The following is a 17,056-nucleotide window of genomic DNA, read 5'->3' on the forward strand; positions in this document are numbered from 1 at the left end:
GGAACAGATGAGAACGGCCCACGGGATTTGCATAAGTAAAAGTTATATGGACATCATTATTTAAGGAATAATTCCTTCTTTGCTCAGAAATCCATTGTCTACACTGGATTGTGTAACAGAGAGATCACAGCCACAGTGGATGCAGGGACATGCCTGGGTCGTAGGCAAACATCCTAGAGGACTGGCAGGAGACAGCGTGCCACGAGAGGTGTTTGTTACCTAGATGAAAATGATCTATTCGGGGGCTTCCCATACATCTTATATTTTAGATAGCTCTAAACTGTGCAGAATCTATTCTAGTGAGACATTTTGAAAACTTACTCTAAAGGCAGTGCTTTAGTAGGTTATTTAAAGACTGTCAGAGCAGGTCTAACTTAGTCTTCTGCAAGGAGTGCTGAACAAGTAAGCACTGCCTCACCAAGCACACCGGCTGCAGGAAAGGGCAGGGGGAGAGGAGGGGCCTGACACCAAAGGTGCGCCCATAAGACAGGCGTGGTCGCTGCGGGGGGTGGGGGGGGAAGGCGGGGTGAGAGAGAATGCATCCTACTGATACAGGATTCATCTCAATGCCACAAGGGACCTCCACAAGAGAAACTCAACTTTCTAAGACAGCTGACCAGGAATGTCACATTTTAAAAGTCTTTAGAAGGTAACAAAAAGTTTTCATAGGTCTTCCAGAAGCCCCAGCTGTTTCTCTAAACTCAGAGCTTCTTGTAAAATCTCTGGAGAAAAGCAAGTCAGAACTATAGTGCTTTCCTAGGAATCCCTCCAGTGCTATCAAGTTCATTCTCTAGAATTCTCTTCTCCTGGCTAAACAATCTTTTTCTGGTTTTTTTTTTTTTCCCCACTCCCCCTACCATTTGGGCAAGACTGGCAAAGAGTCTTGATGCCTTCACAAGAGCCTCTTCACAGGACTATTCTCTGCCCCCTCCTCAGCCCCCACCCTCTTTAAGACACAGGACAGTTAACCCGAGGCAGAGGGTGAGGGGTGAAGTCGAGGAACCAGCACTGTTGGTGTCTGCTGTTCCCAACAACCCTCACCATTTCCACCTGAAGCCCAACAGTTCCCATCACGACATCACACTGGAAACAGAGGTTTGACCACAGAGGGACACTGTAGTGGAAGTCTTGCTACCAACACCTCAAATTACCTGAAGAGCTCTTTAGCTTCCAGGAACTGAAGTTGTGCAAACTGTATAAACCCCGCCTGCTGCAGAATCCTTTTGTACATTACCTGCAAGGAAAGACACGTTTAATCTCTTAGAGATACCTTAAAACCATCACAGCAGGGGGAAACTCAATCTCTAATTCATAACCCAAGCTGAATGGTAATTATGACATAAAAGCTTGAAGTTACAAGTTAAAGGAAAAAGCAAGGCATATATGAAGTGATAGATATCTGTCTCTTTGTGGACTGGTTTTCATAATTCCCCGATCCTTCCCAAATGGATCCCTTTATCTTTGTTAATTTGCAGGGCTTCAGTGGCTGCCTCTACTTCCAGTTGCTCAGAAGAATTCGAACAACTCTAGTGTTTTTGGCCGACTAGGAGCTGCCTGGTCTTCTCCTGCTCTTCTGGTATTGACACTTCACAGTAGCATTTCTCAGAGTATCCTTCAGAGCACAGGCTGATCCCTTTTAACAACTAAATAGATAAATACATAGGCTTTCTTAGGGGAAATTCTGCATGCTTCATCTCCTCCTGGTGATGCACGGCCCACGCTAACGCATCACCATCTGAAATTCCTGCAGTAAAGGTGCCAGTTTATCTTTGTTTAATCCACAATGACCCAGATTTCCATGACCCGTTTGTTCTCGTAACACCCAGTAATAGCAAAACACACTTTAGGAACTTGTCATGTGGTGTCTCTGATCCCAACCCCTTGCTGTCACTGTCCAACCAGGTCGGTTTTGAGTTCTGTGCACCCTTTGTTCACAACAGCTCCTGGACGTGTCTCTTCACTCTGTCCTTACAGGTGCCACCGCCATAGCCCAGGTCCTCCTCGCCTCACAAGTGAAGACCCTGGCTGTGTTTGGAGCACTCTGTCTGACTCTCAAGCCTCCTCCTTCCAACTCAAGTGCTGTCTGACAAGCCATAATTTCCGTGAATGCAGGGTACACACATCACTCCCTAGCACCCCAACACTGCCAGCCTGATATCTGCCATTTATAAGTGCTTATTGATGTGAAGAATTATCTGATCAATTTTCATGAAACTCCACTTTGTCATTCACTGTCCCCATTTTACAGATAAGGAAGTTCTATCCAGAGATGTTAAGTTTTTAGCCCCAACTTACTAAGTAACAAGTGGTTGAAGAATGATTTAAAACCAGATCTTTTTTGGATTCTAGAACCCATTCTTTCCATTCACTGATTCATCCACACAGCAGGCGGTTAGTGCTGTTGGCCAGTGAAGACGCCGGCAAAGTGGAGCCAGGCAGTGCCTGAACCCCACCAATCCTGTTCTCCCAATTACCCTTCAAAGGGCCTTCACTGTACAGTAGTTTTAAAGAGCTCTCAAAAGCAAAGCCACAGTTCCTCCCTCTGCCCCCAGCAAAAATTCCTTTAGAGATGTCAGAACAAGCAGGCTATTTAAACCTTTCATTTCTCTTCTCACCATCTGTCTTTATTTTTATTCCCTGAAACAAGCCATTTCTGACCTAAAGACCAACCTAATCGTACTACTCAATAAGGAGATGGGAGCAGGTCGAAGTCCTGGTGCCCAGGAGTGCGAGTTCCCTTTCTGAAAGCAGAAATAACAGAGGCCATCCACTTAGCAAAAAGGATGAAAAGGACCCATCAGCTGGCGCAGAAGAAGTCTCAACCACACCAACGCTTGTTGATGAGAAATCAGCTGAACAGCAATTTATTTGTTATGGCTGGAGGATTCAAATGTCATCTGCTGGTCCCCTACCTGAAGGGAAATAAAAATTACTGTTGCTAACACTCCAAATCTCTCAGAATAAGAGGCTGTTTTCTATATTCTAGTGTGGGAATGCTACATGTAGACTTGGAGGAAGCATGCAAAGAGATTCTTTCATCCTGAATACAAGCACCATGGGTGTTGACCAAGGATGACAGATAGAGAACACCATCCGATTTTACCTAAAAAATGGCTGATTAGAAACTTGACTAAGTACAGCCAATTCTTGGTTCTCTGAAGGTGACTGTCTCATCTCCAGATTGTCTACTAGACTGACACCTCCTAATGCTCCTGCTCATCAATCCTGAACTATAATACAACACCTGGAGCCAAGTAGGAACGAAGATGACTACATAAGGAAGACAGAGAACAAGAAAGTCTAGAGCTAATTCAACGATGGAAGCTTCAACTTTCTTTTTTTATTACCAGCCTTCAGTGTAAGGCAGTGACTGAAATTCCCAGGTGAAGAGAGTAAATTAGCAAGACAGAGCTCTAAGTAGTCACTCAGTATCTACTCTGTACAAAGGACTGGGGGCCCAATACCTCGGCCAGGCTCAAAAGAAGTCACATGTACTCTGGGAGTGAGTTGAAACTGAAGTTAAAACCCATGTTATCAGTATTACATTTCAGAATTGAGATTTCTAACTTACATGATTTGAGGAATTGGGAGTTTTGTGAAACAGAAGATTCTAAGCTAAAGATTTCTAAACCTGTTTTCAAGGTTGCATTGTCCAAGTTAAATATCACACACGAGCTTCTTTACATGTTGAGAGAACAGCTCTTCTGAGCACTAAATTCAGTGTAGCTTGTGCTGTGGCTTCTCCTTAACAGGCACTGCCTAATGAAATACAGTGTCCTCCAACGAATGGAATGATATTCAGCTTTAACAAGGAAGGAAATTCTGACACACGATAAACCTGGATGAACTCTGAGGACATTACACTAAGTGAAATAAACCAGGCAAAGAAGGAAAAATACTGTATGGTTCCACTAATGAGGGGTCCCCAGACTAGTCAAATTCATAGAGACAGAAAGTGGAATGGGGGGAGGGGTGGGAGTTACTGTTAAATAGTACGGAGTTTCTGCTTGAGAAGGTAAAAAGCTCTGGAGATGGACGGTGGTGATGGCTGCACAACCTTGTGAATGCACTTAATGCCACTGAACTATATGATCAAAAATAGTTAAAATGGTAAAAATTTATGTTAATGTATATTTTACTACAGTAATAGGAAAAAAGCTTCTCCAAGTAAATTTTTTCCCTTTACTGAACTTTGGTAATAGCTGAAAGCTTCTTATTTCTGTGGTGACCTGGCTTAGACCAAAGTGAAACACTCTGGAAACAGAATGCTGGGCTGTGAGTCCCGGCTCTGCCCATTTTTCGCCGTGTGACACTGCGCAAGCGACTCTGGGTCTGTACGCTGCATCTTCATCTTTGCAAGGAGGGCGCAACCACACCTACCCCAGAGCTGCGGTGAGGATAAGAGAGCTCAATTGTGTGGGCTTCACAACAGTGCCTGGCATGCAGTAAGCACTCCGTAAATGTCTCTCTTTACACTGAGCATGTAGTTTGCATTCCTAACTAATGCCAAGATTTAACGTTTTCCATCATCTTTTCAAGTCTGTTTGCTGTATTCTACCACATCTTTGTGAGTACTGGAGGGGAAGTGGATAAATCCTATTCTAATGAAAGAAAGAGTTGAAAATCAGATTTTAAAAGGAAACTTCCTACAAGTAGCTGGAATAATCACATGATGGCAGCAGAGATACCGTCACTGTCACAAGAGCAATTCTTAAAACTGGGCACCCAGGTGGCTGTACCTAACCACAGGCCAAACGTGCAACAATGGGTTGAGCGGTGAGGCCAGCATAAGGAATAAAATGGAGTCAATTACTGCAATTCAGAAAAGTGATATTTTCTTTCAAGTCTGTAAAAACTGGGTAGGTCAAATGTGGACTCAGACTAGAATATTTTTCATAGCTATAAAAAGGGTTTTCTGAGAAAGATGACAACCACAACCAAATGAGTCTGCAAATACCACAGTGGGAGGTTTCCCTGGAGCCAAGGGGGGATGACAGATATACACTGGAATGATGTGAACTGGGAGCCAGGGGCAGGGACAACATGAGCAGGGGACGGGCTGGGAACCGAGAGGCTGTAGGTCACCTCTACTAGGATATAAGGAGACAACAGAGACACTAGATTATAAAGACAGCATTAAGAAAAGAGATTTTTTTAAAGGCAGAAAAGCCTACTTATAGGGCTAGGCTTAGATCCCTTCCCACCTCAAGGGAGCACTCTAGCTTTGCCAGTGGGCTCATTAGCCTCCAGGACTGCAGGGCTGGCGGCACGCCCCCTCTACCAACGTGGGCTGCAGACCTGGAGACGGCAAAATGCCAAATGTAGTCATTACAAACCAGCTACCAACATGTGGAGGACAGCCCACTCCTAGCATGACACAGACCACCACGACGTGTGCTCTCATGCCTCATAACACCCAGAACACTTGGGCTATATAAGTTATCATTCTTGTAAGTACAGCCAACATTCTAAACAACATTTGGCATGAATGTTATAATTTTAACTATATTCATACCTTTATGTTTTTACTTAATGAAAAACCTTCTTACTTAGTTATTGCCGAAATAGAAACACCTTTTCCAAAATATATTAGGTGGAACATTAATGCCATGACAGTCTCCTTGTTAAAAAGGCAATCTGTCCCGAATAAATAAGTTTGTAAATGTGTATATGTATGTGTATGTGTCTATATATTTAAATGTTGATATATAAAATATATAAGCAAAGATGCATTTAAATCCTATAATTATATATACAACTATATCATATATAGAATGATATATTTTTATGTATATTCCTTTTTGGGGATTCAAAAAACAAAATACAAATATAGTAATATATGATATATACCCTTGGAGGGAATCACACTAGAGAACCTTCAGTTAGAAAACCCAATTAATTTCACATTTCAAAACAGAAGCTTCCTCCCACCCTGCACCTGTTGCCATCCCTGCACAAGTGTCTGGTGAAACATGCTCTGGGGAGCCCTGACCTGGAAGTAAGCCACGCGACAGACACACACAAAGCAGGAAAGTGGGAACAGTGTGCCTGCCGGCGAGGTGGTGGCAAGAAAAGAGGGAGCACACGTAAAAAATTTATCCCAAAAAAGGCCCGAACTCTTGGAAAAGAACATTGGTGGCTTTTAGAGAGAATGATACTAAGGGAGAAAAGGAAACTTGCCATTTGAATTTTTGTTAACCACATGCATGTTATTTTTTCTTCTATACTTCCAAAAATTTAAAATCCCCAAGTGAGCAATACATTCATACGCTCAAATTTCAAACATTCAAAAGGGATATGGTGAGGCCTTCCACTCCCGACCCCAGCCAGAGGACGCCCTCCAGAAGTAATGAGTGCTATTAATTTCTCGAGCAACCTTCCAGAGACATGTTATATATCGATAAGCAAATACTTTTACCCCACTTTAATCGTGGTAGCAATGCTATACGCAATGCTCTGCCCTTTGTTTTTTTTAACTTATTCTATCTTCACACTGCACATTAAGTGCATAAAGGCACTGACTTTTTCCTGTCTGCACAGCACTGCAACACCCACCCATGGGACAAAAGCGCACTGAATCACGCCCCAATGGTGGCCTCTAGGTTCTGTTGTTTTTTTAACATACAAAGATGGAGCAAGAGTCTTCTACATTTATTATTTCAAATTTTAGTGATTAGACCTATCTATAGACTACACTTCAAGGTGCACAACTACAAGTTGAATGTTGTCAGGTTTTCTTGAATTGCCTCCTATAAAGGCTGTAACAATTTACATTTTATGAGTGACACATGACACATGACACACACTTCCCCACACCCTCACCACCATTTGATGGTACTATCAAATGCTTTGATCTCTGGCAATGTGCTAAATGGAAAATGCATTAGTGTATTTTAGTGTGCATATCTCTATATGGGAGACAAAGCATCTTTTCATGTATTTATTAGACAGGTAACTTCGTTTTCTTACCTACTAGGGTAGGTAGGTAGGGTGGTATTAGGAGATGCAGTCCTTGGGAGGTAATTAGGATTACATAAAGTCCTGAGGGTAGAGACCGCATGAATGGGATAGTGACATTCTAAGAGTTCCAGGAGAGCTCGTCTCCCCTCCGTGCCACATGAAGACAGAGAGAAGACCGCTGTCTATGAACCGGGAAGGGGGCCCTCTTCAGACACCACATCATGCAGGCACCTTGATCTTGGATTTCTCAGCCTCTACAATTGTCGGAAATAAATAAATGTTTGTTGTTTAAGCCACTCAGTTTATAGTATTCTGTCACAGCAACCTGAGATGGCTAAGAAAGTGCCAATGTTTTTTAATCTCTCAAGTCTCCCCTCAAAAAAGAAAACGATTGTTTCATAGTAGCTTTATTCACAATAGCCAAAAGGTGAAAGCAACCCAAGAGTCCACTGAGGAATGAGTAAAGAAAGAAAACATGGTATAGACATACAATGGAGTATTATTCAGTCTTAAAAAGAAAGAACATTTTGACATATGCTAACATGGAAGAATCTTGAAGATATTATGCTAAGTGAAATAAGCCAGTCACAGGAGGACAAGCAGGAAATGTAATTCCACTCATATGAAGTACCTGGAGTAGTCAAATTCACAGAGACGGAAATAGAATGTGGTTGCCAGCGGCTGGGGGGAGGGGGCAGATGGGGAGTCAGTGTTTAATGGGTGCAGAGGTTCAGTCTGGGAAGATGAAAAAGTTGTGAAGACGGAAAGGAGGCAGTGCTGATGGCACCCCATGTGAATGCACTTAGTACTTGCTGTGTACTAAACTGAATACTTAAAAATGGTTAAAATGGTGAATATCTTGTATATTTTAGCACCACTAAAAACACAAAAGCAAAAAACAATTTGGATAGCAAAACCAGAAACTCACTGACACACTTGTAAGAAAATAAGTGACAAGGCCTCCCCACAAACCCCAAAGCACAAGCCAGTGGGGGCAACTCACCACCAGCTGCAGACCCTGGTAGTATCAGAAACCACGGGGACAAGTGCAGAGAGGCAAAGGGGTTGTTGGCCCGAGACAGCCAGGGCACCCCAACGTGCCACCAGCACCACCCGAGAGCTCGGGAGGCCACCGTGAGGATGGCAGTGGGGACTTAGAAGGCTCCAACTGGCCGAGTGTGCCAACATGGAGACATGAGACCTGACAGAAATTTGAGTGGTTTCGGCATCGCTGCAAAAAGATCAAGTCACTTCAAGGGAAAGAAATTCAGATTGTCATCAGATTTTTGACTGCGACATTTCATAACGGTAGAACATATTTACGTTCCTCACTGAAAGATGTGAGTTGAGGATTTTATATTCAACCAAACTGGCCCTCAAGTATAAATGTTGCAGATGAACTGTCACCGCCAATTCAGAGACAGTGCTCTCCTGTTCCTATCCTGAAACATCTACCAGAGGATTGTTCAGAAAACCAAAATGACTGGAGGGAACATCGACATTAAATTTGGTGGTAAACATTCAACATACATTTGCCTACAGAACTAAGACTGATAAATAAGGGAACAGAACAATACGTGGTGGGTTATGTGCTCAGAGGAGTATGGATAATATGCTCATCAAAACAATAGGAGAGAATGGGGAGATTATGCAAAAAGGACAATATGCTTGCCGACTGCCTTCCAGGTATTGGCTACGTAGCCACGAAGGCACAGTGCTTCAAAGCAGATGCTGGGGAAGAGAAGGGGAGAGTGACGAAGAGGGTGCTGACTAACTTCAAATACGCTCAAAGTGGGGAACCAACAGACAACAGGAACCTCCCCGGAAAGAGAAAACCAAAGGGATTTTATAAAGTTAATACTATTAAAGTAACCATTAGAATAAAAAATACACTCACATGAAAAGAATACAGGTAAGGAGGAAGGGAGAGAGAAAGAGAGACAGAGAGAAATGCAAATCAACAGACCACACAGTAAGAAGGAAGGAAGTGACCAGAGGAAGGAGAGAAACAGAGTCTAGACTTCTCTGAATATACTTTGAATTGATGATTTGACTCTTGAATTACATAAATATTTTACATAGTTATAAAACAAATTAAAATATAAAAAGCAATCCCTAAAGAACAAAAGTCAAATGAAGCAAATGAACCTAACTATATATATAAGAGCTGGTAGCAGAACCACACCAAGGAGAACCACCCCAAGTGACTGTAAAACAGTAATTTGAGTGTACAGTCTAGTGAGATTTTTACTAAGGATAAAAAAAATGCAAAGCATGAACATTTATAGGACAATTGGGGAAATAAGAGCACTAGCCAGATACCCACCATATGAAGGAATTAGTGTTGATTTGGAGGAGCTGTGTGCTGTGGGTATTTAAAAGAGGCATCTCTGCCTTTAGAGATACATACTGAAATGTTTTTAGATGAAGTAAAAAAAATCTATCAGAGCTCAAGCTTAAATATAAACACTATCCATATGACATGGTACAAATCAAGTAATTTTTTATGTGTGACAGAAACCTGTCTATAAAGCAAGATGTCTTCTTACTGTTTCTCTCTTTTTTTTTCTTTTGAGATAGGGTCTCGCTTTATCACCCAGGCTGGAGTGCAGTGGTGCAATCACAACTCACTGCAACCTATAACTCCTGGGTTCAAGTGATCCTCCTGGCTCAGCCTCCCAAGTAGCTGGGACTATAGGCATGTGCCACCACACTGGCTCATTTTTCTATTTTTGTTTAGACAGGGTCTTGCTACATTGCCCAGGCTGGTCTTGAACTCCTAGGCTCAAGCAATCCTCCCACATCAGCCTCCCAAAGTGCTAGGATTACAGGTGTGAGCCACCATGCCCGGCCTTACTCTTTCTTTAAAGCATCCTAAACCTTTACTTAAGGCCTGCTTTCTGAAAGTTCTGAATAACCCTTTTGGACTTCTAGAAGAAACAATCCTATAATCTCAGTCCTACAGTTAAACTTCTTGATCAACTCATCCCCAAATTAGAACTCAGTGAAGCAAAATTAGTCCTTGCTTTCAATGAAGGGAAAGGAGTGCAACGGTGAGGAAGCAGTCTACTGAGCTCTGACCTCTTCTCCTCACCCTTTCTGCTTCTCTAAGCCTGGGGTCTAGCATGTGGCATCCTAAAATTAAAATAAGTAATGCACCTAACCATGTGAGTGGCATCCAGTCCTTAAAAACATCTCTACTCTTGGCGAAAAAAGTAGAGGGGAAAAAAAGCAAAAAATCAGATAAAGAACATTGAAAGCCTCCGTAAGAAAACGTTACACACTTAAAGTACACATGGTGTGTGTGCAAGGAGGGGTCCCCCAATAGCAGCTGTGACAACCTTGGCATGGCCCCTCTGGACTCCAGCATCTCCACGGAGGGCAGCTCGCGGAAGGAGAGCCGGGACCGAGAGCAAGCGCGGTGGCCGCCAGCCTCAGAGTGGCGACCCGCCTCTGGTCCCACGCCCTGCCCTGCATGGCTCACTGCAGATGTAAAACAATGAAAGTGCCCAGCACAGTAACAGGCCCTGAACCAACAGAGCTTTCTTCCTTTTGCTTTTGCTGCCCCCTGCTGAACGCTAACAGATCAGTCTTCCTTAAAAGCCAGCAGCAAAGACGGTAAGTTTATCCATGTTGAAATGTAGAAAAGATGCTCTCGTTCATAGCCCATAACCATAAATCACACACCTTGTCTTCTTCCACTGTCAGAATCTATCCTTTGTTGCATAAAGCACCGGAGGCCAAAGAGCATTTCACCCACAACAATCACACTGTCAGGTATAAAATCTGACTGACGTTTATCAATTTAGATATTCATATGAAGCATACACACACATCAACATTATGTTTTATTACTCTCAAATATATAGAATAACCTGAACAACTAATAACTGATCAAGTAATATTTTTTAGGAAGCTTGATTTATATCAATTACATTTATCATAGCAATTATATCCAAAATTTGTGTTTCTTAAGTGCATTAAAAATTTTCTCCTAAGGAAATCAATTAGATAGGTTCCTGCAATACTAAGCGCTTTATTAATATGATTAGCAAAGCTTTTCCTATAGACAATAAAAAATCTAAACTTTAATTCAACCCCAACCTAACAAACACAAATTCTAAATTCAGAGACAAATTAACTCTTTTGGTTTATAAGAACTATGTTCTTGATTCTTCTCTCAATGTTCCCTGAAGAAGAAAGTTGATTAGAAATACAACCCAGCGTATAAAGTAGCAGAATTAAGTCAGGAGTTCAAAACCTGATGTCTCGAATCTCTTTTCAATAAATGGTGCTGGGAAAACTGGATAGCTACATGCAGAAGAATGAAACTTGACCCCCACCTCTCACTTCTCACAAAAATCAATTCAAGATTGGTAACAGACTTAAACCTAAGGCATGAAATCTTAAGAATTCTAAAAGAAGATGTTGGGAAGACCCCTCAGACATCAGCCTAAGCAAGGAATTCTTGAAGAAGAACCCCAAAGCAATCGCCCCAGCAACAAAAATAAATAAATGGGATCTGATCAAATTAAAAAGCTTCTGCACTGCCAAGGAAACTATCATTAGAGTGAATAGACAGCCCACAGAATGGGAAAAAATATTTGCTCTCTACACATCTGATAAAGGGCTGATAACCAGAATCTATCTAGAACTCAAAAAAATCAACAAGAAAAAATCAAACAACCCCATCAACAAATGGGCAAAGGAAATGAACAGAAACTTTTCAAAAGAAGACAGAATAATGGCCAGCAAACATATAAAAAAATGCTCAACATCTCTAATCATTAGAGAAATGCAAATCAAAACCACAATGAGATATCACCTAACCCCAGTGAGATTGGCCTCTACCAAAAGATTCCAAAACATCAAATGCTGGCGAGGATGCGGAGAGACAGGAACACTCTTACACTGCTGGTGTGACTGCAAATTAGTGCAACCTCTGTGGAAAAGAATTTGGAGATACCTCAGAGAGCTAAAAATAGAAATACCATTCGATCCAGCAATAGCACTATTAGGCATCTATCCAAAAGAGCACAAAACATTCTACGATAAGGACATCTGCACCCGAATGTTTATGGCAGCACAATTCACTATTGCAAGGATGTGGAAACAACCCAAGTGCCCGTCAATCCATGAGTGGATTATTAAAATTTGGTATATGTTTACAATGGAATATTACTCAATCATAAGAAACGACAGTGATCTAGAACCTCTTACACTTTCCTGGATTAAACTTAAGCCCATTATCCAAAGTGAGGCACCACAAGAGCAGAAGATGGGGCTCCACTTGTACTTGCCATCAAATTGGTACTAACTGATCAACACTAGGATGATCACATGGTAGAAATACCCTCCAGGGATTAGGGGGATGGGGAGGTAAATCCACAACTAAAGGACACAGGGAGCACTGTAGCGGGGAAGGGCATGTCTTTAACTCGCACTTGGGTGAGGCAAAGACAAAGTGTAACCATAATGTTTGTACCCTCACAATACCCTGAAATAAAAAAAACCACAAAAACAAAAAAACCTGATGTCTCCACTATTAGCTGTGTATCTCAGTCAAGCTGTGCGACTGCTCTGCAGCCTGTTTCCTTATCTATAAAATGTGGATTTGTTGAGAAAATGAAATAACAGATACAAAAGCAGTCTGGTATATAGGAAAGGCCAATGCATGTTAGTTAAATCCAAATGTTTTCTAACTCGTGGCTTAGAGGCATGCTTTCTTGTGACCAGTTAATTACAAACCTGAAATTTCTCTTTTGGAATATTCCTCCGGGCCCCTTTTGCTAAAACCAAAGCCTCTTCCACTCTATGGCTTGCTAGAAGATCCTGTATTTGTTTTTCCAGAGGTAATGGAACCAAGATGTAAATTCCTTTACTTGTGGCAACAATCACTCTTCCTGGGAAGAAATTCAACATTGTTGGAAAGGGAAAAAACATATTGCCTGCAAGAAAACACATTGCTTTCCCCAAATTAGATCATTATCTGATTTGCTGATCAATCTCATCAGTTTTCTCAATAGAATTCCTACAGAAATTAGAAATTATAATGCTTCCCTTTTCTTCTTCCCACATTGTCAACTGTTAGAAAAGGGCAAACTCTTAATACTATATTTCCAAAGAATAATATCTGCTTTTTTTGCCTTTTTCTATTTAAAAGTGCTAGCGAATTTAAAATCATTGTGGTAGGTATATAATAGATAATCCAATGAAGTGGCAGAGCTCAATAAGAGAACATTAGCAGTAAGAATTATAATATGCCTCATGTAACAATTTTAAAAAAAAATTCTTTCCCCTCCAATTTAGTTTATATAAAACTGAGATTTTAATGCAATATTTTGAACCATGAGATATTTCATATTCGTCTACCATCCAAACACGCCCAAGTCTTGCCATTAATGTACTCATTTCCCCACAATCCTGCGAGTTAATCCCGCCCATGGCCAACACTGCTGTCCTCGTTTTACCTGTGATACCCTCCCCAGGTAGTTCATGGAAGAGTCAGAACTGCAATCCGAGGCTAGCTCCCGCTACTAAGCTTTCAAATTAAACTCTGTTCTCTTCTGAAGAAACGTTTAGCTAAGCACTACCTGTTCACAGGAAGCAATTAAATGATCTTTTCTTTCTGTCTTCTATATCACAACCAAAGCAGTTTTTCTCAAACGCACATAAGATTCTGTCCCTCCTCTGCCTGGTGTCACTTTTTACAGCTAGCATCATTGTTCCCACTCAAGGTGGGTTACGTCATCTCCTGTATGTGTCCATGACACCCACCTCTATCATTCAACACACAGCACCATAATACTGCTCTGTATGCTACTCCAAGACATGTGTCAGTGCCCACCTGGAATCTGACCCACCTAATGGTAGGGACTGTGTGTCTTACTAAGTTTATCTTCTCCAGCAGCTAAGACTGTGCTGGACATAGGAAAGGCAATGCTTGGTGAACTAAAATCCTGAAATGGCAAATGCAATGCATAAATCTCCATTAGTTCCTGGTTTAAAGAAGATACAATAAAAGGCATTTTGAGGACAGCTGGGGAAATCTGAATATAAAAGCAGGACATGAGATGGTACTACAGAATTAGCGTTAATTTTTTTAGGTGTGAAAATGGCATTCTGGTTTTGTAGGAAAATGCTCTTATTCTTAGGAGATGAGTGTTAAAGTTAGAGATTAAATGTCATAATGATGCCAGGTGGTGGCTAACTCCCGCAATCCTAGCACTTTGGGAGGCTGAGGTGGGAGGATCACTTGAGGCAAGGAGTTCGAGACCAGCCTGAGCAACACAGTGAGACCCCCTCTCTATAAAAAATAGAAAAATTATCTGGGTGTGGTGGTGCGTGCCCATCCTGGCTACTCAGGAGGCTGAGGCAGGAAGATTGCTTGAGCCCAGAAGTTTGAGGTTGTAGTGAGCTATGATGATGCCACTGCACTCTAGCCCAGATGACAGAGCGAGACCCTGTCTCCAAAAAAAAAAAAAAAATAAGTCATGCTATCTTCTACTTACTTTCAAACGGCTCAGCAAAATGTTAACATGTGCTGAATCTAGAGGAAAGGCTTTCTTTCCCTTTCAGCTTTTCTGTATGTTTGAAAATGTTCAAAATAAAATTGAGGAAAAGTAAAATAAATCCTTCAATTGGCTCACCATTACACACAAGATGAAGTCCCTCCCTGACTGCCCCGGTCTGCTGCAGCTCAGCTCACACCACCCCTCCATACACACTGTACCCTACAGCCACACCACACTCTCGCAGGGACCGTGTTAGAGTCATTCATTTATCTGCTATGCTTAGCACAAGGCCCAGTTCCTAATGGACCCTTACTAACATTTACTAAAGAAGTATCATCATAAAAGGGTTGGTAAGCAAGTTTTGTGAAGATTCCTATGTAAACGAGTACCTTCAAAGTCCTGTAGGATGTGGCCTTCCTTAAAGGGCAGGGTCTGCTTTTGCTGCTGGTCCAACATGCTATGAACTGTGATGAATTCGTCATCGAGTGCTATGACATACGGAAAGGAAACGGCCGCCCCAATCACGTTCTCTGACCAGTGCACAGGGGCACGCTGGGATATCCCAGCGACTGTGGCAAACATGCCTATGGAAATAAGAAGCAAGAGTTAGGTGGGCCTTCAAACAACTATGGTATCTTTTCTATAGATATGTCTGGATGCAGTTTTCCTTAGCATCTTACATTTCACAAAAGGAAAGATAATATACTGCGCTGCATGTGTGAAGAACCCTACAGGACTTTATTTCTGTAAAGAGAACTACCGTACCCAGGATGCATATCTGACATTTACTTCCAATTAAAAATGAGGTTAAAAAATGTTTCCGTATAATCGACATGAAGATTTATAAAGTATATGTCCTCACGTGGGGCAAAAGCTACTTTCAATCAATTTAGGAAGCTTTGCAAGCTTTCTTTCATATCTAGTCCTCCAACTGGTTTGTCTAAGTTACAGCTCTTTCTCACCCAGCCATTCCACATGTACGTATTGAGCACCTACTATGTGCCAGGCACTCTACTAGGTGTTCTATCAGGAATTGCCCATGCTCAGAGTTGAAGTCCACCCGGGAACAGGGGGGACTGTGACCAACACCCACCAACTAGTTCTACTCTGGCCAAGCAGGCGATGATGTGTACTGCCTCTATACTAGGGAGGAGTGCGAGTGCTGTCCACATGCAAACATAGCAAACGGGTAAGTGGTAAACATCTCTAAACATTATTTTCAATTGTGCACCCTCTAAGTTTCAGTCCACCTCCTTACCTAAGCTGGGGGTGGGGGGACATGTGAAGTGAAGAGCAGCTGAGTTATCTGCCCTCTTCAAGAAGCATTATCACAAGATAGAGTTCAAAGTCACAATAACCAATTGTATTATGAAAATTCTAACAAAGTATTGCTCTGCAAAAAGTTCAGAGCAATTTCTCATGACATGGGAATGGTCACAAGTTATATTCAGGGAGAACGGCAGCAAGAAAAATGAAAATATATAGCTTTTTTGTTTAGAGGTGCATTTACATTCATTAATTTGTTTGACCTATTAACTTCTGAAGCTCTATGAAGATGGTGATGGTCACTATGCTAATATATAGGTAATGTGAGACCTTACAAGTGACCTTTCAATCTGCTTATAATTGTACCAGTTATAAGCAGAACAACAATTAAGGTTAATTCATTTAGCATGATATCCATGTAGTTGAGATAGCAGGCTCCGGGGAAAACGCATCCTAAATATGAGTAGCATTTCCCTTCAGTCCTAACACTACAACCAACAAAGGGATACTGGAGTCAAACGTTTTCACTGTAAAGTCTTTATAACTAAAACCGTTAGGTATGACACATGAACAGGCAAATGAACTGATGGAACAAAACAGAAACTCCAGAGACAGACAAAAGGCTAAAGGATAATTGAGTGTACATTTAAAGGCAGCCACCTAAACTGACAAGGAAAAAATGGACTCCATACTTGGTTGGGACAACTGGATAGCCACATAAAAAAAATAAAATTAAATCCATTCTTTACACTCTTCACTCTAAGAAATGAAAGCATACAAGCAGACAGCACAGGTGACTCTATCTTTAACTCAGAAGATGGGGAAAAAGCTCCTAATTACAACTAAAAATCAAGAAGCAATAACTAAAAAGGTCAATATATTTGATTATATCGAAATTTCTAGAAAACCCTTTGCGTGGTAAAAACTGGAAACAAATATTTGAAACTTATGTAACAGATACAGGTTGGTATCTCAAATATATAAAGAACACTTTTAAAAAAGCTAAAGAATAGATAATTCCCATAAAAGAAATGCAAATGGCTCTTAAACACAGGAAAAATGTTCAACCTTGCATATAATAGGGGAAATACAAATTAAAACTACCCTGAGAAACCATTTCTTATGTACCAGACTGGTAAAAACATGCAAGTCTGGACAACATACTCTGTTGGCAAAGCTGGGGGGAAACAGGCTCTGTCATATGTCGCTGGGGAGAAATAAAATGGTGCGACCTTTACGGAGGGGAAATGTAATACCTCGCATTTAGCTTTGACTCAGCAATCTCACCTCTAGAAAGCTTTCTCATAGACACACTG

At 41.5% G+C, this 17,056-nt stretch overlaps 1 protein-coding gene across 1 annotated transcript in view; it reads right to left on the reverse strand.

The window, feature by feature from the left end:
• TGFBRAP1 (transforming growth factor, beta receptor associated protein 1) overlaps positions 1-17,056 on the reverse strand; it is a 39,133-nt gene that overhangs the window by 12,713 nt on the left and 9,364 nt on the right. The window contains exons 2-4 of the mRNA XM_012664335.1: positions 14,864-15,058; positions 12,709-12,863; positions 1,152-1,234 (exon numbers count right to left, since the gene is read on the reverse strand). Coding sequence (XP_012519789.1) covers positions 1,152-1,234; positions 12,709-12,863; positions 14,864-15,058 — 433 coding nt within the window. The remainder of the gene's footprint in view (positions 1-1,151; positions 1,235-12,708; positions 12,864-14,863; positions 15,059-17,056) is intronic.

This window comes from Propithecus coquereli, unplaced genomic scaffold (genome assembly GCF_000956105.1).
Source record: "Propithecus coquereli isolate 6110/MARCELLA unplaced genomic scaffold, Pcoq_1.0 Scaffold88, whole genome shotgun sequence".
Lineage (NCBI taxonomy): Eukaryota > Metazoa > Chordata > Mammalia > Primates > Indriidae > Propithecus > Propithecus coquereli.